We start from the raw sequence: 26,179 nt of genomic DNA on the forward strand, positions 1-26,179 counted from the left end.
AAGTCGTGGGGAGTTGAGGGGAGAAAAGGTGGAGAGGAAATGAGAGAAGACGAGAGGAGAGTTGATAAAAGAGGAGAATAGGAGAAAGGAGAGAAGAGGTGAGGTCAGGAGATAAAATAGGAGTTGAGGGGAGAGGATACATGAAAGGAGTCGAGGTCAGAGGAGAGGACAGATGTAGAAGGAGTTGAGATGAGTGGAGAGGAGGAGAGAGCAGAGATGAGATGAGGCGAGAAGAGAAGACATGAGGTGGAGAGGAGAGGAGAAGGGGGTGTGGCACAGGAAGCACATTAACTCTATCTGTATGGTAATGCTACTTCCTCCCATCTGATCAGCATGGTCTCCTCCACACTCATTGGCTCCCTCCCTAGCTTTCATTAGCAACATGAATTATGGATCTGCCCTCGCATCAAAATGCTCGGCATTATGCCATTTATGATGCAGTTTTCTGCATCTTCTCCCTCTTCCTTTCCTGTCTCTCCCATCTTCCTCCACTTCACTCTCCCATCTTTTGTTTTCCTCCCAGAGCTGCCACAGTCTACGATTACCACGGAACTATTAGGGCCTGTGCTGAACAAATTTCCATACCATCATATGCCCATTCAGATACTGATAGCAAAGAATTTGCCAATTTAGTATACGCACACACACACACACACACACACACACACACACACACACACACACACACACACACACACACACACAAAACAAAGGTCTTTAGCTGCGAGATGTGACGGCACCACAAACTGTCAGGATGAAGCCGGAAAAGAGGGATGGAACAATAAAAGACAGAAAAATTCTACCGGCAGAAATAATGAAAGAAGAGACAAGAAAGGCGATCTGGACTTAGGAAAGCTTGAGCTTGCCCGTCTCATGCTCCTAGTGGCGAGGCCACGTCAATGAGGCCGGTGCGGAGAAGGATTTTAGTGGAGAGACTGAAACTGGACACGGTGTAATAACAGCTCGCTAAACACATTACAGCCCCTCATAAAGAGCCCAAACTGACTTTAATGGCTGCTGAGATGTTTCCTTTGGCCTGACTGAGAGGGAAGGGGACACATCAGAGCGGACAGACGGCGAGGGCAGGTTTGTGCGTGCACTAATACAGGTCAACGGATCTGTCTTCGGCTAGATGATCCGTATCGGACTTCTCTGTGAAAACCCCCAAAACCGAGTTCACCCGTCCATCCAGCCGGTCTTGCGTTAACGGACTCACAAATAGCCCGGCTGCGGTTTGGTGAATGACATCAACCTCTCATTGACTGTTTTTACGAGCTCCTCTCCGACCGGCGTGAGAAACCGTGGTACTCTAACCTCATGGAGGTACGGCCCAAAGACCCGGCTCAAAGTACACGTGTGCACACACACTCACACACTCACACACACACGATGGAACAGCACTGCCCAGACCGCACATACTTTCCCATGCTGATGGTGGAGTTGCGGAGTTTTACAAGAGCTGAGCTTCTTCCTCCTCGCCGCATTTCTGGGTAAAACACAAGATCTTTTTTGGAAACACACGCCAGAGCAGGCTTTTAACTGATGATTCAGATTGTTATGGTTGGAATGTGAACTGAGAGCAAACACACATCACAGAGAACTTAAGCTCTCGCCCCAATGCGTCTTTTTCCCTTCATCGCAAACTCAAAAAAAAAGAAAATCATCAGATTACAAGGTCAGTCAAAAGGCAGAGAATACACAGGAGCAAACTGTGTGAGACAGACAGAAAGAGTGCTCAGGATGAAAGTGTCCACGGGAGTTGAACAAGCCTCAACTTTGGGAGGAGAAATAAATCTGCTCATGCTGTTGTCTGACTCATGAACACAAGAGACGAGAGAAACGGGAAAGAATCTGGAGGATTAACAGAGAAGAATTTGGAGTTTCTGGTGAGATTTGCGATCAGGCTGAAAAATGGAGGGTGGTAGTTCTGCGTTCTCTTGACTTCCTTTGTTTGGGAAACAACTTGGCTTTTATTTGTTCTTTGTATGTTGAACTTGTTGCCTCAGTTACACGGAAGATAAAGATAGTGACAGTACCTGCATCCAAAGTGGGTCTCCACTCTCTCTCTTTTCTTTGTTTTTATCATTTAAACAATTGTAGAAAATCACAGGAAGACAATACGAAAAGCTAAAATACTCACAGTTCTGTGTAAAGGGGAAGTTAACAAAGCTGCTATTGAGAATCAGCTGGAGAAGTGTGAACAATCATCCAGACAGACACACTGGAAGCCTGATATCGACGCCACTAATCTGACAACAGGCCGCTGAGACAGAGCGGTGGAGAGAAGAGGGCCGACAGAAAGGACAAGACTTCAGAAGTTCTGACGATCAATCTCGCCTTTAAAAACCACAACCACACAATCCTCGTCTCTTCAGATGTCAGTGGAATCATCGGCCCTCAGCCTTTAGATCAAACCAACTCCTGATGCCGTCTTAGCAATCATTCTTACAAGGGTCACTTTGTGTGAAGGAGTAGGGAGTGGAGACAACACAGGCTTCGAGGCCGTGTGTGATGTTTACATGATGGCTAACATCCTGCACGTCAGAAAGCATAGACTGTGTTTAAGAAATGAAGTCAGCGTGATGGTTTGTGGACTGCTGTTTTGAAGCCTTGAGTCCATCATACATCGTTAACGGGGCTTGCCTGAGGGTTTGGCGGTACCGACTCGGCCTGAATGGGATTCTGCCCCACGGGAAGGAGCGAGAGAGAGAATAAAGGACCTCATGAGTGAGAGAACGACAGGAAGTGACCTCACACCTAGCCTCTGCGTCCTCATCCCTCCCACTCTTTACTCCCAGCAGGAGCAGGCCAAAAGACACGCTCGTTTTCCCCGCCTTCACCCTCTGATGATCCGATCTATTCTGTGTGTTTGATGTCCCTGCCCCCCTAATCGCATTACCTCCTGAGGTGTAGTGCGCTCTGGGTAACTGGACCTCACCGGTGCCAGCACGCCACTCCACTACGACCCAGTACTGACTGCCAGCACAACATACGTGCACATCGCCCCATGCTAAACCCTCCCTCTGAGACACAAACGAATGAGAACGTCACCAGCTTGTCTCTTGCCAGTGCTACTGACTAATGCTGTGATGGCACCGGGCAGCCACAGCTGGTTCAGGCTGCACACAGGCAACAGGAGCAGCATCACACCTGACTAAAGCAGCGGATGACCTAACAAAGCAACTCAGCCCAGAGAGGAAAGAGAGGAGGAGATTTCAAGCCAAAGCTGGGGGAGGAGAGTGTGTGGCGTCCAAGAGCTGCTCAAACTTCTCTTCGTGTGGAGATATTAAACCTAAGAGAGGTATTAAATATGAACCCTATCAGATCAGAGAGAAAGGAGCATGTAGGAAGAAAGGAAATAAAAGACGTACAATAGGAAGAGAAAGTGGGCTGAGTTCCTCTTTCCATAGCAACAGCAAAAATGTTTTCTCAAATATCCTTCAGAGCCAAACTCCTGTTTGCGATGCATGATTGTAGACAGATTTATGCATCTCGTTGTGCAAAGCGCCAGAAAACACTGGAGTGATCAAAGCTGAAATAAGCAGTTTTGAGGGAAACAACCTAAATAACAAGAGAGGAAGTGGGATGTAATCAGGAGCAGAAATGAGTGGTTTTCTTACCTGAATTTGACGCAGCAACATCAGCAGGAACATGAAAAAAAGACAGAGAGAGAAAGATGTTGGTTGAATGTTGATACAAACAGGATTATATAAATATTGTCCAGTGGGAACCTCTGTTCCATGTTGCCTCGTGTAAACATGACCATGAAAAACGTCCCTGATTTGAAGTCCGTAACAAAGCTGGTGATTCACAATCAGACTTCGTAACTAAAACCCAGCGTTGGCCACACGGGGGGGAAATCATTTCAGAACATGTAACAAACGCTGGTTTCTCGCAAGTGCGTGAATTATTTCCAGCAGTCGCCGCTTCACGCGTCGGTACAGTGACTCACACTGCGAGAGGAAATTCAGTTTGGAGCTTAATACTGATAATAGAGAAGGCGGAATAAAGGCATACTAAATAATAATAATAATAATCCAATCAAATAGCGCTGAAGGTAAATTGTTCAGGATTATGTCATAATGCAGCTCCACTATCACAGAATTGAATTTGACATGTGACTTGTGTTTGCTGATTGATTATTCCAAGGAGGGGCTGGGCTAAATAACAAGAAAGGTAATACAGGCTTTGACAATTAGTAATAAAGTGTCTGTGGTGTAAACATTTCATCAACCAAAAGAAGTCCCAAACATGTGCGCGCACGACTGTTGAGCCAACTTTCTTTCCGAAGTCATTTGCATGCGTCATCCCGGCTGATTACACACGAACATATTAACGAGAGGCTCCTACAGGTACTGCCAACTGAAAGGTTGCTGGATAAACAACTAATTAGAGGACGTTTCGGAGTGTCACCCTCATTGATGTTTGGTAAAGACGAAGCCACCGACTCTCTGCTCTTCAAAACAATTTTTAAAAGCCCAAAAGAAAACATGCCGATGTGACCTGCTGTGAGACCAGAGTAAACTCCAAGAAGCACCGGGGAAGATGATGACGAACAGCGGCGACGAGGTGCAAGGTGTCAAAACTATAAACAACAATCATGGCGGTGACAGCTACTGCAGGAGGGTACGAGGCGTGGAAACTACCGATGCACCCAAATGCACACACACACACACACACACACACACAGGCAGAGCCAGACAGAGACGAGCACATGCTCACTGACACACACACACACACACACAAGCTCTCTGTTGGCTTTCAAAACAAAAGGTATTAATCATCATTACACACGTACACACAAACACACGCGCATTAAGGCGGGTGGGCCGGGGGTGTCGGTGCGCCTGCGGGGACTCGTCAAAGAGACACACTGACACCTCGGCGCAGCCTTTACTGCCGCTGTCATGGCAACCAAGGTCAAGTGGTCTAAAGCGGTGTGTGCGTGTGTGTGTGTGCGTGCACGAGAAGGAATGGTAACACGCTCCCAGATGAACTGGTAGGAAATAATGAGCTCGTCGCTGTCAGGACGGAGCGGGAAGACAACATAAAGTCCCCGGGCTGTGCGGTGCGGCGCTCTACCTGTCCACACCTGCGAGCAGCCGCGCACCAAAATAATCTCGCCAGACGAGGCGGCCGCTGAGCGCAACAATCAAGCAGGGGGGAAAATGATGCACAGCAAACTGGAGTCAGATGCTATTCCCACAGATGTCCAAATCACAACGTTTGCAGTGGATTCCGAGGGCTGCGACCTGAAATAAGGAATGTGTATCCCCCCCGAGCCTGAAGCGGCTCGTCTCGTGACAAGAGGGGAAACAACACTCACGACATGTTTTGCTGGATGGTGTAGCATCACAACTCCATCCCCGCCCAGAGATTACGCTTTTATTTCATTTGATTTCATAAGTGTAATCATTTTTTATGTTGGCGGGGGCAGGGCGAGCTGGTCGGGCTGTCGGCTGTAAAACACTGAGAAACTCTGTGTAGAGTAATAATGCAGCAGTGATACAGCAGCTCATGCATGCTTTTATTGATGCTTTTTCTTTTATTATTGATGATCATTAAAAGTTTGCAGATTATAAAACCCAGATCAGAGATTTTGACAGTAAATGCTGACAGGACAGGAAATGTGTGAGAGAAAAACGGGAGTGCGACAAGAAGATGTCCAGCCTGATTACACGGTCAGCCCCTTAAACCCCTCCTTTTATCACACCGTCTGAATCTCAAGCGACCTCTTTCGGCTCCCGAAACCTGTCGACCTTCTCGTCTTTCGGTTCCCACCTTACTTCAGCTGCAACACTAAAGGTGGGAGAAGCACGAGCCTGGCACAATTCACATTCAAACGCCGCGCTAACCTTGCCCCTCAAGGACCCCCTTCGACAAAGAGAAACCGATTCAGACATCCTTCGTGCGCAGACTAAACACAATGTCAATGATGACTTTGTGCGGAGGATTTGAAGGGGGAGCTTTTTGAAGTGCGCCTCGGCGGTTTGAAGTTGAACTCGCTTCCATCCAGTCCAATTTATTCTTGTTTCAGTCAGTGACTGTCAGAACCGTTGTAATCTCCAGCGGAGTGGTGTCACTCCTAACGCAATCTGTCACAATCCACTGAAGAGGCGCAGAAGTACAAAACAAAAACAAAAACTATTTCTTCATTCTCATTCATGATTACAAGAACCAGACAAAGGCCGTCATTACGAGCGCAGCCCGTCTTAAGTGTGTACAGGCTGCGTTCTCGGGTACAAACGCATGCTGTTTGAATGAATAACGACTTCAAGAACACACACACATACACACACACACACACACTCTCACATACGCCAGCACTGACACAAGTAATCACAATCTACTACAGTTGGACTACTCTCAGGAAGACACTTTTCATCCACTTTAAAGGTGTTACGAAATGATTTCTATATCGATTTGATCATATTTACATGATATTTTACATCTAAAGGGATCATCACAAAACCTTAGTACTTGCAGTATATCTGTACACTGTTAACTATACATGAAAGGTTTGTGATGGTGTCACAAACTGTCTGAGCCTGATTTATTATTTCCAGACTCGCTGTTATAATACAGTACTGCTTACATCACACGCCAGTTTAAGGGCCTGATTGATTGTAAAGACCTCAACCGAAGAAACGTGGCAGACATGGATCCTTATGGAGGCTTTTAAAAACTGAACAGGACATCTTGTGTTTGCTGATTGATGAATCGGAGGAGGGGAAGTTGGGTCATTGGCGCAAAAGAAGAATTACGGTTAGGGGGAATAATGTTAAAGGTAATAAATCAACCTGAAGAAGAAGTCCCAAACATGTGCACACATTTCCGAATACTAGCGATACCTAACAGAGACGAGCCTCTCCTGTTGACCTCTCTCTCTCTCTGATCTCCTCCCACCTTTGTCACACTTGTTAATGTCAATTACCCCAGTTCTCCATCTCAATTTATCTCCTCCTCCTCCTCCTCCTCCTCCTCCTCTCCACCCCCACACCCTTCCTGTATCTGCATTACTCATCCAACGTCTCGGTCTCTCTCTTCCTCTGGTGTGTTAATTGCACGAACTGGAGACAAATCTGACCTTTTCAGTGTAATCATCCCTTTGGCTCCATTACATCTACACCCTGGGCCCAATCACCTGCAAACACACACACACACACACACACACACTCAAGCGCACTTCAATAAAACAGCCCACCGGAGGTTAATCACAGAGTCAAAGCAGCTATATCCAGGGACGTGATGATCATCCGTTCCCTCAGGGCGCGCTCGGTGTCTCCTGCAAAGGCCTTCAGCGCTACCAAAGCAGCCGAGGGCAAACCGGAGAAATAGTCCATCAGTGGTCACACCGTGTGTACGTACTCTGTTTTACCACTCCGCGGTGGTTTGGCTTTGCACACGGGTCGTAAGGAAAGTTCAACACGTGGAGAGGAATGCTTGCTGTGAATTACAATGACGGGGCTTTCTGACTGGTGGTGTTCATTTTCAGATGATAATAATAATCGCTTGCATCTGCACTCCCTTTGCGTGTGTTGGCAGGTGTTAGTACGTACTTAAAGTCTGAGCGGAGCGAAAATAATTATGTGTTCCGAGTTTGTCAAATCGCAGAAAAACATGTTATTAACCACCCGGCCAAATAAGTATGGTTAAAAAAAAAAATAGGCCAGTATATAAAATCAGCTGAAAAATGAAGCAGTATTCTCTGCTGTGAAATGTTGGGGGGGCGTGTCCGCGGAAGTTGCTGAAACCACGGCCAATCGTGGGCGAGGGTTGATCACATAAAGTTACAGTGCGAACAAACACTTCCTGTTTAGCCCGATGTGCAGCTCCTGTCGACTTTCCAAATGCTGTCGGACCGAAGTGATCAAATTCGGATGGTGAAAGAAGCATATTCGTTGGTGTTGCGACGCTAAAAACGATTTATCCACCGCAGCGACGGAACAGACGGCGCCGGAGTTTCCCAGATGGCAAGCGAAGCTGGCAAGTGTTGGAATTGCTGATCGAGCAGCAGAACCACCGATGCCATGTGCTCTAGTTTTTATATATCGCGTTAGGGGAGGAGTTATGCTCACGACGGCTCCAGTGCGTCGTTGAGTCATGAATTTCAGGCCGAAAAATCCTGAATACGAAAAAGGTGAAATACTGTTCACAATAGTTTCACATTTTCAGCAGTTTCGCTTCTGACATGAATAATATGTCCAGACACAAATCTCAGATTTTACTTGAGAGCTACGCGGGGAAGCAAAGGTGGCAAAGGCCTTACACAGCGGTCGCCAAACAAAACCTTCAAGGGCTTTCTCCGAGCCACGAAGAGTTATAAATGAAATATCAGCTCGAAGACAAGAAGACAAATGACGCGCCGGCTCGAGAGAGCAAGCACAGAGGGACGGACGGCGTGAAGAGGAGGAAAGGACAAGGTTGTCTCCTGGCATGCCTTCCACTCACATTACCTCACACTAACAGCACACACACACACACACACACACACACACGTCACTGACGAACACATGCACACGCTCACCCGGAGAGCAAACGGGCGCTCACATTCCCACATCGACGCACGCCATCTGAAAAACAGGCAGAGAAAACGCACAATGGCCGACACACGCACACACACACACACACATCCCATCAATTAGGAACGAGCCATCCAGTGATCAGTAAAAGCTGACTTCCAGCTATTAGTTGAGACAGCGTGTTACGGATTGCGGCTGCCCCTCTGCCTTAACTCAACCCTTCCTTTTTTCACTCTGTCTTTTTTAAGAGGGGCAGAATAATTAATGACTGGTATCATTCCAATAAAGCCATTAGCGGTCACTACATTCGTTCATCCTCTCACTCTTCCCCGCGCTTGTCTCTCTCTTCCTGTGATAGATGGACGTGCTTGAAAGCAGCTGTAATGCAGGATAGCTTTTAGGCAAACAAAAAAAGGAAAAAGAGAAATAGTAAAGCACTCCAAATTGAAAATAAAAACAGGCCTGTCACAACAAAGCGGACCCGGGTTATGGAAAAACAGCAACAGCACGTCACCAGCTGGAGTCCTTCTGTGCCCTCGATTCTCTGCATGTGTGGTAATCAACTACTTTGAATTTCCTGTTTTCGTCTCTGCAGCCATGTTGAGCCAGAACACACACACACACTTCCCAGTTTATACCCTAACACATAATAACCATAAAGAAATATGAAGGATAGATTGTCTAATCATAAACACAATATCCAATGAGCACAGCTTCAATGACCAGTTTAAAAATATATATAATTTGGCACTGATGGACAAATAAGTGTGAGCAAAGTTACTGCAGTTTAATCAACATAATTATGAGAAGAAAACACTGTTCTGGGTAGAGATGCACAGCACATAATAAGAAAATCTCTCTCTCTCTCTCTCTCTCTCTCTCTCTCTCTCTCTCTCTCTCTCTCTCTCTCTCTCTCTCTCTCTCTCTCTCTCTCTCTCTCTCTCTCTCTCTCTCTCTCTCTCTCTCTCTCTCTCTCTCTCTGCTTTACTCCACTTAAAGCATAAAGACCGTTGTTTTCCTTGAGTCAGCTTAATACAGTGAAAACACGGCTTCTCTTTCTGTTGGTGTCTCATAGCTGAGCGTATTGATTGGTGTTGACTCAAAGTATTAATATCAAGGGGGTCAGCGATCTGTTCAGGGCACAGGCCTGATCAATTAAGTCCTCATTTATTATTATTCACATCCTGTTAATTTCCTCTTGCTGTGGAGGGCAGGCCTGTTATGAAGTTGTCTGTAAAGAGACAGAGCGATAAGAAAAGACAGGAGCCCGAATGTAAAGTACAGACAGTGCTTCTATCCTTTGGAGTATGGAAACATATTATTGTAATATATTCTAAGTCGCTCGTGCTGCACATAATAACAAAACCACTGCACCTGTGTGCTGTAAAATGTGGAAGGAAGAAGAGAAAAAAAAGAAACAAAGCCACATCTATATGCTGATTCCTCATTTTCTCCCTGTTCTCACTTTCCCTGAGGACGCTGTGTGATAGCGTACGCTCCATAATGGCCCCGGTGCGGCGCAGCTTTTAGGGGTAAATTGATGTCAGTGACATCATTGTAGGTTTGCATAAAAGCCGTGGGAAGAAGAGCAGAAGAAGAAGTTTTCTGCTGGCGGGTTTGAGAGCAAATTGACAGCAGCCCGGCGCTATCTGCCACTTTTTTTTTAAGATCCTCAAACCCAGCGCTAACCTTTCTGCAACCACAGTCCAGGACGCCGGATGTAGCTTTGAAGCGGCCCACACGACCAGCTCCAGGCTGTAAACACACCACGACACGTGCTCTGCAAAAGTAGTAGAAGTCTTTGAACCACCAAGGAAGTCAATTTCTGAGATGAATGAATACATACAGTATATCACCCAGACACAGTTTGAACGAATTCAAACTATGAATACAAGATGTATTTTCCCATGTTCCTGACGATTAGTTAAACACATACAATCATGCAAATGAACAGCAACTCTGCGTGGATGAAATGAGTGTGGATTAGAGTTTGGCCCGTTCTTTTTATGCTGCAGGAGGAAAAGCGCCACACAGCCAGCTAAGTTAATGAAGCACCTCGACTCGGTGCAGAAATGCACGGTTTCCTAAATGTAGGGTCAGCCGAACCATTACGGCACGATGGGGTGCAACTTCAAACTGTGAAACTCCAGATCCCGGTGCAGATGGGTGTCTGACGATAGTCACGGGAACGCGTTCTGCTGCTTAGCGTTCACATTCTTTAAAATACAGACGCCGAATGAATCAATAAAGAGAAACATCTGAGGTAGGAATTAAAAAATTCACAGACAACAGCGGATCACGTGAAAGGGAGTTTAGTTAAACGCTCCATCTCTTGGGCCACAGTCCGGATCTGGATTCCGACTTAATGTTGGATTCAGCGATTTGGTTGTGGATTAACTGAACACGTTCCGCGGCCATGTTTTCGGAGGTTGCAGGCAGCGAGACAGCAATGGCAGCAGACGATGCCGCAGGATCTAATACGAAAGCGGTCAAGTCGAGGGTTGCTCGTGGAGGAGGCGACAGCTTGAGTCTGTTAGCGCTCGTCCAAAGTGTTGGGAGTCGTGAGACAACTTGCCAGTTTTCAACTCAAAGCTGATACATTTGTCAAAGTTTTGGCACGGGGGGGGGGGGCAATCTTTTCATTAAGAGAATATCTGTACCCTGACATTTACAACTCCCATTAAAATGAAGATGTATTACATATTTCACAAGGTGGCAAAAAAGGCATCCGTCTCTCTGCCTTACCATCTCCCTCTCGCTCGCTCGTGAAATGTTGTGCAGTTAGCGGCTTATTCATTTAGAGTGGACCGCATCAGCCCGTCCGAGGTGAATATGCTAATCAACAATTTTGAGGACTTAGGAAGTATTTTACGAGACGCTGTAAAAAAAAGTACTTTTGGGAAATTCACTGTCGGGTTCGATTGCTCAAGGTGACGCTCCAAGAAGAACCACGTCTCAGTCAGTGTATTAAAGAGGAAGTGTGCTGATTCCAGAGGCAGGTCTGAGGCACGATGGAGTCATCAGTGACAGGGTTCTGATCAAATGTGGAGCCTGCGTATTACATAGAAAGCAAAGCATGTTCTCAAAGGCTTTACATTATCAAAGCAGAAACATAAACATAGTAACAGGCTCCTTTAAGGCTCAAAAGAATTCAACAGTGTTGTTGCTCATGAGGGGATCATCGAACACCGTTCAATGTGTCCTGCTCCGCTGCTACTCTAGATATCAACACTAATTCATGGTAAAGTAGCTGAAAGGGCAGAGAGGGAGCGCGAGCACCGAACAAGCCCCGCTGTCATGTCTTGCTCCTGATGACGTCTTTGAATGCTGATAAATGAACGGAGGACGAAGACGGACATGAGACTCTCTCCGCCCGTCTCTGTGTAGGACTCATCCTCCTGCCCACCTCGTTCCTAATACCCCTGACCCGCCACGCCGTCAGCATTTATTCCTCTATTAAAAGCTCTGATCAATGAGTGATTTGCATGATTGCATTTTCCATACCTTGCATTAATAGCGCAGTGGGGCTGACTAGCTCATGGCCTATCACATTTAAGTAGCCATCATATTACAGCTCCTTCAATCTGCTAATGAAACAGGTCTCTGTCTCTCTCTCACGCGGTCTGTCTCTTTAAATGGACACCTGGTCCAGGCAGGTCAGGAAGATGACCTTAAAGTCTCAAATAAAACTTCACCTGTGGGTGAGACATTGTATGCAATCAAGTTTATTAATGACAAAAGCATTGGGTGAGCTGGTGGGGGGGGGGGTTGAATGAGTCGAATGGAGGGGGAAATGATAGCACTTTTATGATTATGTCGATAAATTGAAAGTCAACCGCAATTTTGATAATGATGTATATTCGCCAATGTGAGAATGTGCTGCTTAAATCTTAAATCATATTTAATTGCTAAATTTAATATAATTGAATAATCTTTGGGGTTTCTTTTACCGTTGGTGGGATTAAACTAGACATTAAAAGAGATCACCTTGTGCTTAAGGGGAACTATTTCTAGCAACGTTTACTATAGTCTTACATTTCACAGACCAAACACTTCATCAAGAAAATAATCTGCAGATGAATGAAATGAATGTATTGCTGGCAGCCCTATAAATGAGCTCTCTTTAAGGAGCAGACACAATGTTAATGTCTCAACAAATGTGTTGTACCATAATTAGGATTTAGTTTCTCGAACAGAAACGTCGAGCAGATTGTTTTAATGTGTGTGTATGTATATGAATGTGACTGTGTGTGTGTGTGTGTGCCACATAGAGTGTGTTTTCCTGTGCTTCTGTACTGTATGTGCGTATTTGTGTGTTTCAGCAAACGCTCAAATTGTTTTCTCATTTGGCGACGCGGAGTCCAAAACCTCATCCCACAAGGTCATCGGCGCCACAATCTATTCATATTTCTAGTCCCTCCGGGTTATGGCAGGCGCTTCTAAACCCCCCCCCCCCCCCCCGCCCCCCACAACCACCTTTTTACTGCCTCCCGCCAGGCCACATTTCCGTAGTCCCCTGAATCTGCTGCCAGTAGATTTCCCACCAGAGTTCACACTCTTATTGGAGATCAAAAAGAAAGATATACCTCAACCCCAATGTGGATACATACACATATCACCCCGCGGTGCTGCCTTCACACTGTAATGCGCCCGCAGAATTCACACTTACTGTACATATATATGCATGCACACACACACACACACACACACACACACACACACTGGCTCAACTCTAGGGACCTCTTTTAATAGTCTTTGGCTTCTCGGGGATCTGACAGGACCTTGGAGTGGAGGAGAGTTTAAACAGTGATTGCTTTGATGAAAGAATAGATGACGCCAGAGAAGGAGGGAGGAGAGAGCGGGGAGGGGGGGGGGGGAATATGGATCCAGTAAATGGAGGAGGATGAATGGAGCTAGAAAAAAAAAATGTAAGTCAGGGGGTGAGAATGTATAAGCCTGAGCAAATAGTTATTACCAGTCTCTGAAGGGTGGCGGCGTGAGCTGAATAGACTGGGACTTGGAAACCACTGTTACCGCTGGTGATAGGGGAAGGCTTCACAGCCCTGCAATCTGACAAAGGCTTAGTAGGTAATGGAGGCAGACCTCCGACGGCAGAGGGAAAGAAAGAAACAGGAGTTTTAGCACGCTGTAAGAGCCGAGCATCAGATAAGTCCAAACCCTCTTCAGGTCTGCCGTTTAAACGTTATAGATGCTCATGATTCGTCAAATGCGGAATAGTGTGAACACTTGAAACTACAGTCGCACCCAGTGACATTTATTGAAAGCACATCTTAGAATACACTAAGAAACACTTTGAGTAACAAGCAACGGTGCGTCTTCGTCCTCTGGCAGGACACTGGATCTCTCCCAGCTGCCAGGAGGCTGTCTTGTCACCGACCTGGTGATTTGACCTCCCCGTGACGAGGCACAATTGAGAAGACAAATGAATCCCGAAGTCAGCGGGTCAGCTAATGTTAACCTGAACAAGCAACGCACGCTTGATCTGAAAGACAAACTGCACAGGCCAAATGCAGAGTTTACACACAGCAGACAAGTTGTCCTGGAGCCTCTCCGATGTGAGAGGCATTCAAGATGCACACTTACACGCACATTCACAAAAAAGAACGAACACGGCAAACACACCACATGTCCAGTAGACAGTCTTCTCTTTGGTTGTTTTGTCCATGTGCTCAAAGACAGAAGAGGGGGATTTCCAAGTTGCAAACGAGTTGCGGACTGAAATAAAATTATAAAAGTTAGAGGGCAGATTTTTCCAAGGTTCCTGTGGGCGTCTGGAGAGTGTTTGTGTGTCGTTCTGCTCCAGCTGAACGTTGAATTTGAGGCTCAGACTTTGTGGGTCTGATCAAAACAGACAGGCCATATGTCACGGCTTGGGCAGGTTAGCGTCGACTGAGAGAAGTGGGGGGGGGGGGCAAATCATTTGTGTGTGTGTCTGCATTTGTGTCCTGTGCCGGTGAGGTCATGTGCCGAGTATTAACCATACATGCACATTTGTATGCTCTGAGATAGACATTACTCCAAACTTTACATCGCAAATAGCTGTTTGCTGCTCTATTGACGCTCTGCACCCTGTTTATTGCACCTTAAGGTTTGAATACTGAAACCTGACTTAGCTTATCGCCAGTTTGAAGCTGGCTCCGAAGATGCTGTGAAGTTACCGTTGGCAGGACTTAAATTAGAAATGGGTTTACAGATGCAGCACAATCCAGGATCCTCAGTCTGCAGCTCTGGGCTTAACCACAGAAGTTGCAAGCAAGCAGCTGGCATGTGCAAGCTTTCCAGAGGCTAAACACACACAAGCACACACACACACACATATAGGGAAACAAAGACAATGAATAACAAGCAGCACAGTATTTGTCCCTAGGAGCTTCTAATACAAACCAGGTGAGCAACAATAGCAGTTAATGACTCCAATTGACTCTGTTATTCAAGTCCCATCTCAGAGCACTGTTTAAAATAGCAATTTGAAATGGTGAAACATTCATCCCTGGAGACTAATACGCACACAAATATCCCGCCATACAAATGCAAGCAGACACGCGGCGGTCCCCGCACGCTGCGAAACCCGCAACTTCTTTTCTTCTTCGTTGGTAAATTCGCCTTCCTCCATTCTCTCCCGCGCTCAAAACCCGGGGCAATTTTCCTCATCGAGGCCCGATTCCGAGCATTTGCATAAAAATGTTCACCTCTGAGGCTCCCCTTACAGAGCATGACTCTAATACGCAATTACTCTCCTGAATAGTGGCGGCTAATTACAGAGGTGTCAGACAAACAGGTAGCAGAACAGAGAGGGGGGGGGCTCCCACACAATGGCTGAGGTGCTGGTCCGCCACATGGGACGGAGGGGCTCAATGGAAAGCAGTAAATTCATTTAGGCTGGCTTCATTATACCCCGTTCCTTGGGCCCTGCGTCATGCCCTCCCCTCTTGCTCTCCCTGCTCTCATTCGTGGGGCGGCGGATGTGCTGTGGGTAAGAAGAAGGCGATCACACAAATGAGTGCAACGCAGAGGGAATGAGGGAACGCTGTGGGGAGGAGAGAGAGAGGGGGGTGAGATGGAGGGAGATAAACAGAGCAAGAAGGGAAGGAAGAAGGGAAGCGAGGGGAGGAAGGAAAGGACGGTATCAATAAAGCAGCAGAGCAAATACCAAAAACAGAACAGAGCGTTGTGCTGGGGGCATGGAACAAGGGCACGAGGACATGTGCTCATTTGATGATAAAGAAATAAGGCATAAAAGGATGCGCACATAAAAGAATTACTTTTGAATATGCCTTTTGTTTTATTCATCTGACCCAGTCTTACAAAAGCCACAGAGAGCTGGCGAAGGGAAAATTACAGCTTCGGTCCTCAAACGCAGGCCAAATGCCAGGTCTCCAGCACGGCGAAGCAAGGGCGGCCGAGCCCCGCTGCCTCTTTACCATTTAGATTATACCGGCAACTTTCTGACCCCACGGTATGGTTAACCATAATAAGCCCCCCCGCGTACCAGCTGTTGGTCAAAAGTATTCACAAACAACAACCTCAACACGCAGGAATCCTGACAGCGAAAGAGAACTGCTCCCATGAACTTTCCACTTCTGCATAGCTTCGTCAAACTCGAAAGCAACGCCAGTGCCAATTAAAGAGAGCGCTTGCTGGGAGGAAAATTAATGTCTGTTGTAAAACGGACGTTGAGAAAAGGTATTCCGTCTCATAAAAAGGAAAATAATTGGCGGTTCTGGAGGTAATTGGAAGGCTCGGTGGGTTAGGTGAAAGACTTCAGCGAGGGAACACGGGGCCACCGCTTTGGTTCCTGGCCAGCGGAGCACTTCACGAGAACATTGCTGCGTGATCGCATTACCTTTCCCGCTCGGTTGACACGCCGATTCTGAGTGACTCGCATCGCGGGAACCACACATGCAGCTGCAGGGCCGTACAGGCCTCTCTCTCTCTGGGAGGGGGAACCAGCGAGGCTCCCTGGATCAGGGTCCCACACAGAGACTTAAGGCAGAAATATGCACAGGAAGACATGCACTGATGCTTTTTTTGGGTGTTAGATCGAAACTGCAAATATGCAGGACTGACTGAGACTTTAAGTCTTCAATGTAAAAAAAATAATGATTGTGTAGGAGCAAGGAAGGAACTTCTTGGAGAAAAAGTCTGAAAATAGGAAGAAACACTTCTTCCTTTACAAGGAGAACAGATTAAATGGAAAAATCTAACATAAAAAAAGCAATATATATTTCACTCCTTAGTTCATTCAGAGTGGAATACATGTGAGAAAAAAACTTTAATCGAGGAGAAAGAGGGAATTGGATAAAAGCTCAAAAGATGAGAGCAACTCTCAAAACAAAGATGTAAAATGAGATCAGAGGGAAAATCAAATGAGAGATGCTTCATGCAGAGACCTTTTGGCAGAGGCACAAACTGCTCCACATACATTTTGCTTCGCCGTGTAAAATCAAATGCCATGTTTTTATATCATGTTCTCTATTGGCTTGTCCTCTGATCTCCAGGTCTGCCAACAGGCTAAATGTAATAATACATTCTCCCAGAACAGAGGGGGAAACCCACACAGAAGGTGAACAATATTTCATTTCAGTAAAAAACAAAACATATTTGTTCAAAGTGTCAACAATGTGCTTAACATGGATTTCAGCTAAAATGTCCGTGTCAGGCTCATTTTGTGAGATAATAGCGCTCGGAGGTCAGGGTCTAATGTGGCTCCACAGCTGTGAGACGCAGGGTTCCCCATGTAATGGTCACATTTGGAGGTTCCACAAGGCAATTTGAACGCTGCTGCGGCGATACCCTTTGCTCGGGATTTAGTGTGATGCTGTCATCTGGCATTCAAAAGTGGTACTCCACGTCAATGCAGCTCACAAAACCCAAAGAATCCATGCTATCTGCCAGCGAACTCTGTGACGCAGAGCCTCCTCCCCAGATGTGTCGGCTCCTATTCGCTGCCTTTCTCGTCTCTCATGTGGAAATCTGATTCTGCTTGCAACACATTACAAGTCACCATGACCCGCTGGTGCTAAACGTCGACGAAAGCGGGTGATTAGAGTCGAGAGGTTGCTTAAACCCCTTTGAATTCAGCAGCTGTGTCACTGTCACTGGCGGTGTATCATATCTCATGACTTCCACAAAAGAGAGCAACCCATTCAAATTTAAGATTCGAGAGAGATGGTGGTGTGGTGAGCAGAGACTTTTGGAGAGGTCAGGTCTCAAGCTCCTCTGAGCTGAATCAAAGACATATTCTGCTTGTTTAGTTTGGTTACGTAAGGTTCGGCGTGCACGGGCAGGAGCGGGAATGCCGCTGGCCTTGGATCCGCGCCCGAATACAACAGCAGCTCTCGCACTGTTCAAACCCATAAGCTCCAGCTGCTTGCCTTCATTGTGTCTCCGCACCGCGCCACAAATGTTCCTCCGTCTCCGATACTTATCAAGGCGCTGGAGTCTGGCGCTGCCATTACTCAAAATTAATAACCACGGCAGCATGTTTATCATAGCGCACTTTCACACCCAACCTGCCAGAAATAATCACCTCAGTGTGTGCGTGTGCGTGACAGAGACAGAGAGGGAGGAAGAAAGAAAGAATCTAGGAGGGAGAGAGAGAGAGACGGAGGAAGAACCACAGAGAGACAACCGGAGGAGAGATGAAGTGTGAAAAAGAGACAGAAGCGGAGAGAATAAGCGGCCGAGATGGAAGGTGGTACTTGAGTAGAGAAAGGAAGAGAAAGGCTGCAACATGCACACGTGTGCACCTGCCGTCGCTAATCACTCTGCCTCCATTGCACCTCATTGCTTTTCCATGCACCCTCTCTCCCCATCATGTCTGACAACAGGGCAACACTGGCTCTCCTTGTGTATTCACTCTGCTAAGCAGGACTGTAATCTCCGCTGACAGCCAATCTGCTCCAACAACGCAGGCCTGAGTAAATAAAAGGGGCTTGGGTTTTTTTAATTTACAAATCATGCCGGTGCAGAGCAGGGTCTGGCCATGAGCTCCCCACTTAAAGGAGGGATTTAGAAATGTGTTTGTAAGAAAAGAAGCATGAAATTCTTCGTAGCGGTCGCTTTACTCAAATGGTAGATCCTGAGAAAATACGAGAGCAGAGAGGCGGAGACGTGACGAGGACGGGCCTCTTCAGCACCTCTCCTCAAGTCTGGAGAGACAAGACGAGGACAAATGTCTGTCGGTCGCTGGTTCGGGCTCTGCTGACATTTTCCATGGCATTTAGAAAACATCCAAGAAAAACCAAGAAGGAGAAAAGGGGGAAGGGGGGTGGGGTCTTAAAATAGTTTGACTAGGGGAAACATATGTGCAGCAGGGTTATACAATAGATAACATGACCTGAGGGGGGTTTCTTCTCACTCCCCCACAGTCTCTCACGGAGACGAACCTTTGCGGCTTTACTCAGCAGCTACTGATGTTCAGTTGGAAGGTTCGTCCTTTTGCTTTCTTCTAATAGTGACACTCAGCTGACTGCGGGCCCGTTCATGTCAGAAGTGTAAGTAGGTTAAAAGCAGGGAAAGAAAAGAAGTTCTGCTCAAACCAAGGCCCATATTTATCAAACTGACAGATGGTCCAGATTCTAGGATTCTACTTCATTACTCAGAGGATTCTACTTTATAACTCAGAGGATTCTACTTTATAACTCAGAGGATTCTACTTTATAACTCAGAGGATTCTACTTTATAACTCAAGAGGATTCTACTTTATAACACAGAGGATTCTACTTTATAACTCAGAGGATTCTACTTTATAACTCAGAGGATTCTACTTTATAACTCAGAGGATTCTACTTTATAACTCAGAGGATTCTACTTTATAACTCAGAGGATTCTACTTTATAACTCAAGAGGATTCTACTTTATAATTCAGAGGATTGTATTTTATAACTCAGAGGATTCTACTTCATAACTCAGAGGATTCTACTTTATGAACGCTAGAACCTCCTCTTTCAGACTGTACTTTGTATTAAATCCTTTCGCCTGATTGGCGTTACCTTTCCCGAGCATCTTAAAGAGCATCTTTCTTGACTTTGCTGTAAGAAGGAGCAGAGCGCTCGGTAAACGGTCCCGAGTCTTTCCTTCGTTTGTTTTTTTTACGCTACAAGTTTAAAGTATTCTTTCGTGCAACTCTCTTTGACAGATAACGGCCCTGGTCACCTCCACTGTGGCCAAGCTAAGTAGAGCAACCAACTGTCATTTGACACGTCGTCGATCATACCGATGTATCAAGGGCCCGTTTGATGTTGGGGGTTCAACACTTCTCCAGGCGCGGTGGGATCTGCCAGCTGGCTGCAACGGAGTTTACTCGCCTCCAAATCCACGCGACTTGCACTGTTAGGAGAAGGTGCGCTTCAGGGAGAATACTTCTCCAATTATTTCCTGCTTCATAAGCTCCTGAAAGTCAGAGAGGGCCCCCGGTCATCCCTCATCGAGTCCGATTTCTGTGCGAGAGGGGGGGGGGGGCCAAAAAGAAGTAGAACAGCCAATTTGGGCTGTGATTTGTGATGCTCATAAGTGATGGCGATATGCAGGGAATGTTAGCCCGGAGGGGAAAAAAAGCAAAGAAGGAGAAAGGGATGAATATCGATTCCCCGGTTTAAATGAAGCTGTCGGAGAGACTGAGGGATGAAGAGAGAGAGAGAGAGAGAGAGAGAGAGAGAGAGAGAGAGAGAAAAGAGAGGGAAAGAACACCAGGGCTTTTGGGAAATGCCCAACTTCCAACAATTCTGATCTCATATGAAGAAATTACTCATTTGCTCCCCGGAGTTTCTGTAAGATGAAAAAGGCCGACACCAAGCACCAACACAAAGAAATGACGGAAAACCATTTAACTTTGACACTGTTCTCAACCTGCTTCTAAAAAAAGTGAGCGCCGCCATTTGCTCTGCCGTTCCACTTTGATCACGACTCGCTCCCCGTTTTCAAACGGGGTGACATTTGAAAAACACTATCCCACATCCGCCCGCTGTCATCGCCGGATGAGGATACGGAGGAATAACAGGGCCAGCGCGGGCCACCTGCAGCACGGCGCATCTCGTCTCCCCGAGAAAATGCCGGTGAACAAAAAGAAATAGGCGTCCAACTGTCGCAATCTGCCCGTCTGGGCTGCGGCGATGGGAAGACCATATTTGGTCATCATTTCTCCCTTTCCTAAACTGACTGAGACGCCGTTTTTCGGCCGTTACTGGGAGAGATAAGGGGAGCGAGGGGACGCGGTGCTTATTTCTTTATTTTCCTTAAAGATGAGAGATGACAAGACCGAAGAAAGAGAGGAGAAGGGACGAACATAATGACTGAAGTGCTTTACCGCCTACAGAGCCCCATCTCTCAAATTGCCCCTTGTAGGGGGACAAATTGATCCTGGAAATAAGGGGTCATTTCCTCGGCCTGTTTTCCTGTTCACAGCACACTGTCATCAGTTTGAAACACGCTCACCAAAGCTGACCCCGCTGTGCCCTCCCAGAGCTAATGTGAGGGAGGGTTGAGTCATTCTGGTCTTCACTGTGACAACAAGTGTGTGTGTGTGTGTGTGTGTGTGTGTGTGTGTGTGTGTGTGTGTGTGTGTGTGTGTGTGTGTGTGTGTGTGTGTGTGTGTGTGTGTGTGTGCTGACCTTTGTATCTTTGAACCTTGAGCCAAATAAACTGTTTCAGCCTCTCTGCAGATATACAGCGACAGTCCGTCTATTGCAGAAAACCATCATCGATCAAATCGCACTATTTAAACAGCCACGAGTCACACGAGTGTGAGTCCATGTTGATATTGATGGGTGTGTTTACGTAAGTTGAAAGCTATTATTTAGATTCAAGCAGTTCTTATCGGATGGTCCTTATTATTGTCCAACTATTGGAGTAGAAAATAAATATGCAAGAAACAGCTAAAAACAACAAAAAATGCAGGCATGCTGTTCAGGGTTTGAGCTTCAGGACGTCCTGTTGTCCAAAGGCCGGAAAATAAAGCACCGGGGATAAAGAAACGACACACAAACACACAGGTCTGCAGGTTCAGGAGGTAGGGCAAAAAGGAAATGGCCCTGCAGTACTCCTACTCTGGGGGGGGGGGGGAGGTTGAGCAGTGCAGCAGCATCAGAGTAGCGAGCATGTAGGACTCCCCAGCTACGACTGTGCACCTCAGCCAGCAACTCACCAACCGTGTGCCGCTACGCACACACACCATCCTATAGCTTTATCTCCCACACACACACACACACACCATTTTCAATTCCAATATTCCCGGAGGTGATCCAGACACACACACCTTCAGCCCCTGAACCAATGCAGCAAATATCATTGTGGAATCAATGCAGCCTTGAATCAATCGAGGCGGTGCGTGTGTGTGTGTGTGTGTGTGCACGAGTGTGTGCACGAGTGTGATAAAGAGATGAAGTTGATAACACCATGTGCTCCTGTGAGGATTCCACCAAACTCCATGTTTTTTTAAATTATTTTGATTGAAAGGAGGCAGTAGGAGGTACGGTATTACCATAACCTTCCCACCGCACGTCTGCGCTTAGCTCAATATTGCAGGAATAATTTCACACGTGCACACACACCAACACACACACACACTCACACATGCATCCTTTGTTGCTATGCACCATGGTAAATTCAATATTGTGTTCACACTCTTAAGCCAAGAGTGGGAGTACAGTCGGCAGAGGAGCCACAGCCTTCGCTGTAAATCAATCGATTAAATAGAAAGGTATGAATAAAACACAAGATAATAAATAAAAGAGGAGATGCTTTACTCTCGTTGCATCCCATTTGAGAGAGAAAGAGGGAAAGAAAAGAACCAAGTGGGAGCAGCAAGGAATATGACCAGAATAAAAAAAAAAAGTTATTGTTGTCCTTTCAACTTGTGGTTGAAATTCCTGTGTCCATCCTTCCCTCTGCAGAAGCGTGCATGCGTGCATAAGGAGTGTACTGTAGCTGTTTTTCTAAGCATGCTATGCCGTTGAATGTGTGCTCCACAAACCAACACGTGTCCTTCTGTAAATGTCATCACTGAAAACATCCATGTGGCCTAGAGATAGAAAGGCAGATGTGCCAAACAAGCTTGTGCATAATCGTCTCAAACATGGTTCAGCTCCGAATGCTGTTTGCGGAGTGCGGCCGTGAGTGTGCGTTGTGTGGAGAGCTGTTGAAATCCTTTATCGATGAATAAATGAGTTGATTTAATTGAAAAATCGTTCAAGCTGTTTCTCCATTGTCCCTCCACAGATTAAAGGGGCCCTGTGGAGTTTGTACTCTCACCGAAACATTCCTCCTTGAGGCCTAACAATGCTGAATGCATTTCCTTCCTCGTGACCCATTTGCAAAGCCAATTTCTATCATATATTGACGGCTCCATTGTTTACGTCCACGTTCAGATCAGACAGCAGTCGCCTTCTTCTTCTGCGCCTTCATTGGTACGTTTCTCGGGGTGTCACCGCCACCGACTGTTCATCGGTCAAACAGCTGGAGGCCACCGGCAGGAATGTGCACCGTGTCACCAACGCGTGTGCATCACACAAACTAAAGTAAACACGGCTCCATGGTGCGGCCAGCGGTGGCAAACTCACAATCTCGTGCTTACGAAAGGCCAAGGCCTATTTGTGAATATTATTGTGATGCCAGAGAAGCAACTACTAGGCCTACTGCTCATTGATCAATAAGAGCTCCCTAATGAAAAGATAATAAAAACATGACTAATCAATGAAAGACTTCTTCGCTAACTAAGACCCTGAAGAGCCATTAGGGCCCCATGACCCACTGCTCTTCTTTTAGTTGATTCACTTTAAGTATTGGCAAACACATTAGTGTCTGGATTTATCACAATACCACTGTTGGATTCTACAAATTAGAATGTATACTAACTGTTACAGTTTTTCCTTTTTTTGCATTTGTCTTTTTTTTTCCAACTACGGCTCTTGTTGAACACCTGGCTGTCCGAGGAGGAGGCTCGGCGCTGTACAGTACTGGTCTATAACTCGACATACCTGTCGTTGATGCTCCAGTTGAGGCAGAGGTTGAGGGAGCTGAGGTTGCGACATTTCCTCACCACCTCCATCACAGTCTCATTGTTGAGCTCCGAGATGTGCCGCAGGTCCAGGACATTCAGGTTCCGCAGCTACAGGAGGCAACACACACACAGACATGTTTGACAGTCAAAAATAAGCGTTGTGTTGATTACAATCGTTTTTATTAACATAGGAGAGCGGTATTCCGTCAAATTGAATGCAAAACTAGGCGGTGCCATCGGAAAACTAAAAGAATATCAAATATACATTTTCTCCACTTTGGTTTCTGAGGAGAACACATAACAAGCGATTTACAGATCAGACGCGTGCGCTCAGGAATGCAATTTCATTTCAGCTGGACTTTAACAATCCAACACTCACGCTTCATCTCTCTTACACAAACAGGTATGCGGGAAACAAAGTCCCGTCTGCTCATGGAGGAACCAGCAGCCGATGTGTCACAAAGCTACAGGAAGAGTAATATTTGGTGAAGGCATGTACGATATACACACGTCTGCTGAAATAAATGGAAGCTTTTGACGTATCTGCAAGGAGAGTGGAATAAATCTCTCTATACGCTGAGTAAACTTGTTTGGCACCACATGTACTGAAAAAACAACAGCATGAATGCAGAATGAAACCTAACAAGGCAGATAAACGGCAGAAAGCATCTTGCTGTTACTGTTTATCATTCTGTGCCTGCGTGCCTGGTGTGAGGGGTTATGAGCCAATATGAGCATTCACCCCCCCCCCCTCTTCCTTTCATCTCTCCGACTTCCAATAATCCCTCTTTCCGATCTGAATACTTCATAAGACGGGGTTTAGATTAATCCTCCAGTGAAAATCTCTACTTCCTGTTGCACTCTTAGAAACCCACACCGACGCACAAGCGCTCCCGCACGCCAAGAAATCACACACTTTTGTGGCTTTTTCAAGTCGCAGCACAGGTGTGTTTTCTCTGGTACATACTCGGAGCTATTTAAGGCACAGGTGCATGCACACATATACGCTCACACACACACACACCGGGGATGCGAGACAATAGAGGTATGATATTCCGGCCAGCCGCAAAGGGAGGCAGGGAGGTAAATGTCAGGGCCAAGGCTAAAGAGAAAACAAGCTTACAGTTCCTGTTAAGATCACTGAGCACTGTTGTCGGCTCCATAGGCGTGACATATACCTACCAGCATGAGGGGGGGGGGGGGGCTGAGGCTCACTGGGTGTTAAGTAAGCACACATGTAAACACTCCTCCCTGTCCCTCCCCACGTATCGAGAGTCAAAACACACACGACTGCAAAACAAACAGCGGTGAGTGTGTGTGTGTGTGATGCTGCAAAAAAAGGGATATAAATAAAAAAGGCATTGAAAACCTTTCCCCGTGTCTAGCTGCTCTCTTTCTCTGTGTTCATATGTAGCTTGTGGCATCTGTGTGAATTAACATAGACAGGAACGTGCAGATGCACACACACACACACACTGTCATCTGCCCCTGTGGCCAGTCTAGGATCGAAGAGCTAAATTATTCATGGAGAATTAGGATGGTGTGTGTGTGTGTGTGTGTGTGTGTGTGTGTGTGTGTGTGTGTGTGTGTGTGTGTGTGTGTGTGTGTGTGTGTGGTGGCATTGTTTGCACAACAAAGGCTCTGTAAAAATCAAACCTGAAAGTGGGCTAAGTGACCACTACCACTGACATTCGTAGCAACAGACATCCACTCACATCTACGCTGTCAAAAAACACACACACACACACACACACACACACACACATACAGACATTTGCATTCAGTATTCATGGTTATTCAGCCTGGAGTTCATTTTAAAAGCCTCGACATCAAAAGTAGTATTTGTTCTCCAAATCCTCAAAACTGCTTAGGTCTGCTGTAGTAGAATTTCTACTACAACCAATAGAAACCGTCCCATTGATGTGGATAACCAATGAGAAACCAGGCCAACCTGTGTGAGTTTTCATTGGCTGAGAGTGTAGCTAGGTTGAAGAAAAAAAACATTGAGCAGATGTCTGCTTGAAAGGGAAGAGGCAGAGTCACGGCTGAGACTGTAACATTGTTAATCCATCTGTGGGAGGAAAAAATAAAAAAAGAACACTGAAGAGAAAATAATAGTTTAGCAGACATCTGCCGAAAGAAAAATACCCCTCCAAATCCCAAAAATGAGAAGTGTCACAAAAAGACAGGCTCTCAGTAATTAGTCACACCTCCAGAATGTGACGAGCTGCGGTGCCGGTGTTTGTTTTCTCAGAGCTGACAGATTATCATAATTTGACTCATAGATGAAGGGTTTTAATGCTTCCAATCGTCTTTAATCATTTCCACTCACGATGCAGACTTTTTTCTGTGAAGCAAGAATAAACAGGCGCGGACGAGAAAGAAAAATAAATGGAGAGAAATTGGGGGAGAAGGGAGTGCCGACGAAGCACGGGGAGGGAAAAAGGGAGACGGGAACAGAGGCGAGAGAGCAACAGCAGAGAGAGAGCAGGGGATTTGGTGAGGGGTTCGGCAGGTTTTTCTCCTCGTTGGCTGAGGTCTGTAACCAGGCAGAGTCTGTCCCGTCTCCTCTGAGCTGGCAGCTACACCTGGATAATTATTCATGCTGTTCATAAAAACACTGAAACCTGCAGAATCC

General features: G+C 46.3%; 1 protein-coding gene across 1 annotated transcript in view; it reads right to left on the bottom strand.

The window, feature by feature from the left end:
* fbxl17 (F-box and leucine-rich repeat protein 17) overlaps positions 1-26,179 on the bottom strand; it is a 194,104-nt gene that overhangs the window by 92,923 nt on the left and 75,002 nt on the right. The window contains exon 8 of the mRNA XM_079270163.1: positions 23,519-23,649. Coding sequence (XP_079126289.1) covers positions 23,519-23,649 — 131 coding nt within the window. The remainder of the gene's footprint in view (positions 1-23,518; positions 23,650-26,179) is intronic.

This window comes from Melanostigma gelatinosum (assembly GCF_949748355.1).
Source record: "Melanostigma gelatinosum genome assembly, chromosome: 6".
Classification (NCBI taxonomy): Eukaryota; Metazoa; Chordata; class Actinopteri; order Perciformes; family Zoarcidae; genus Melanostigma; species Melanostigma gelatinosum.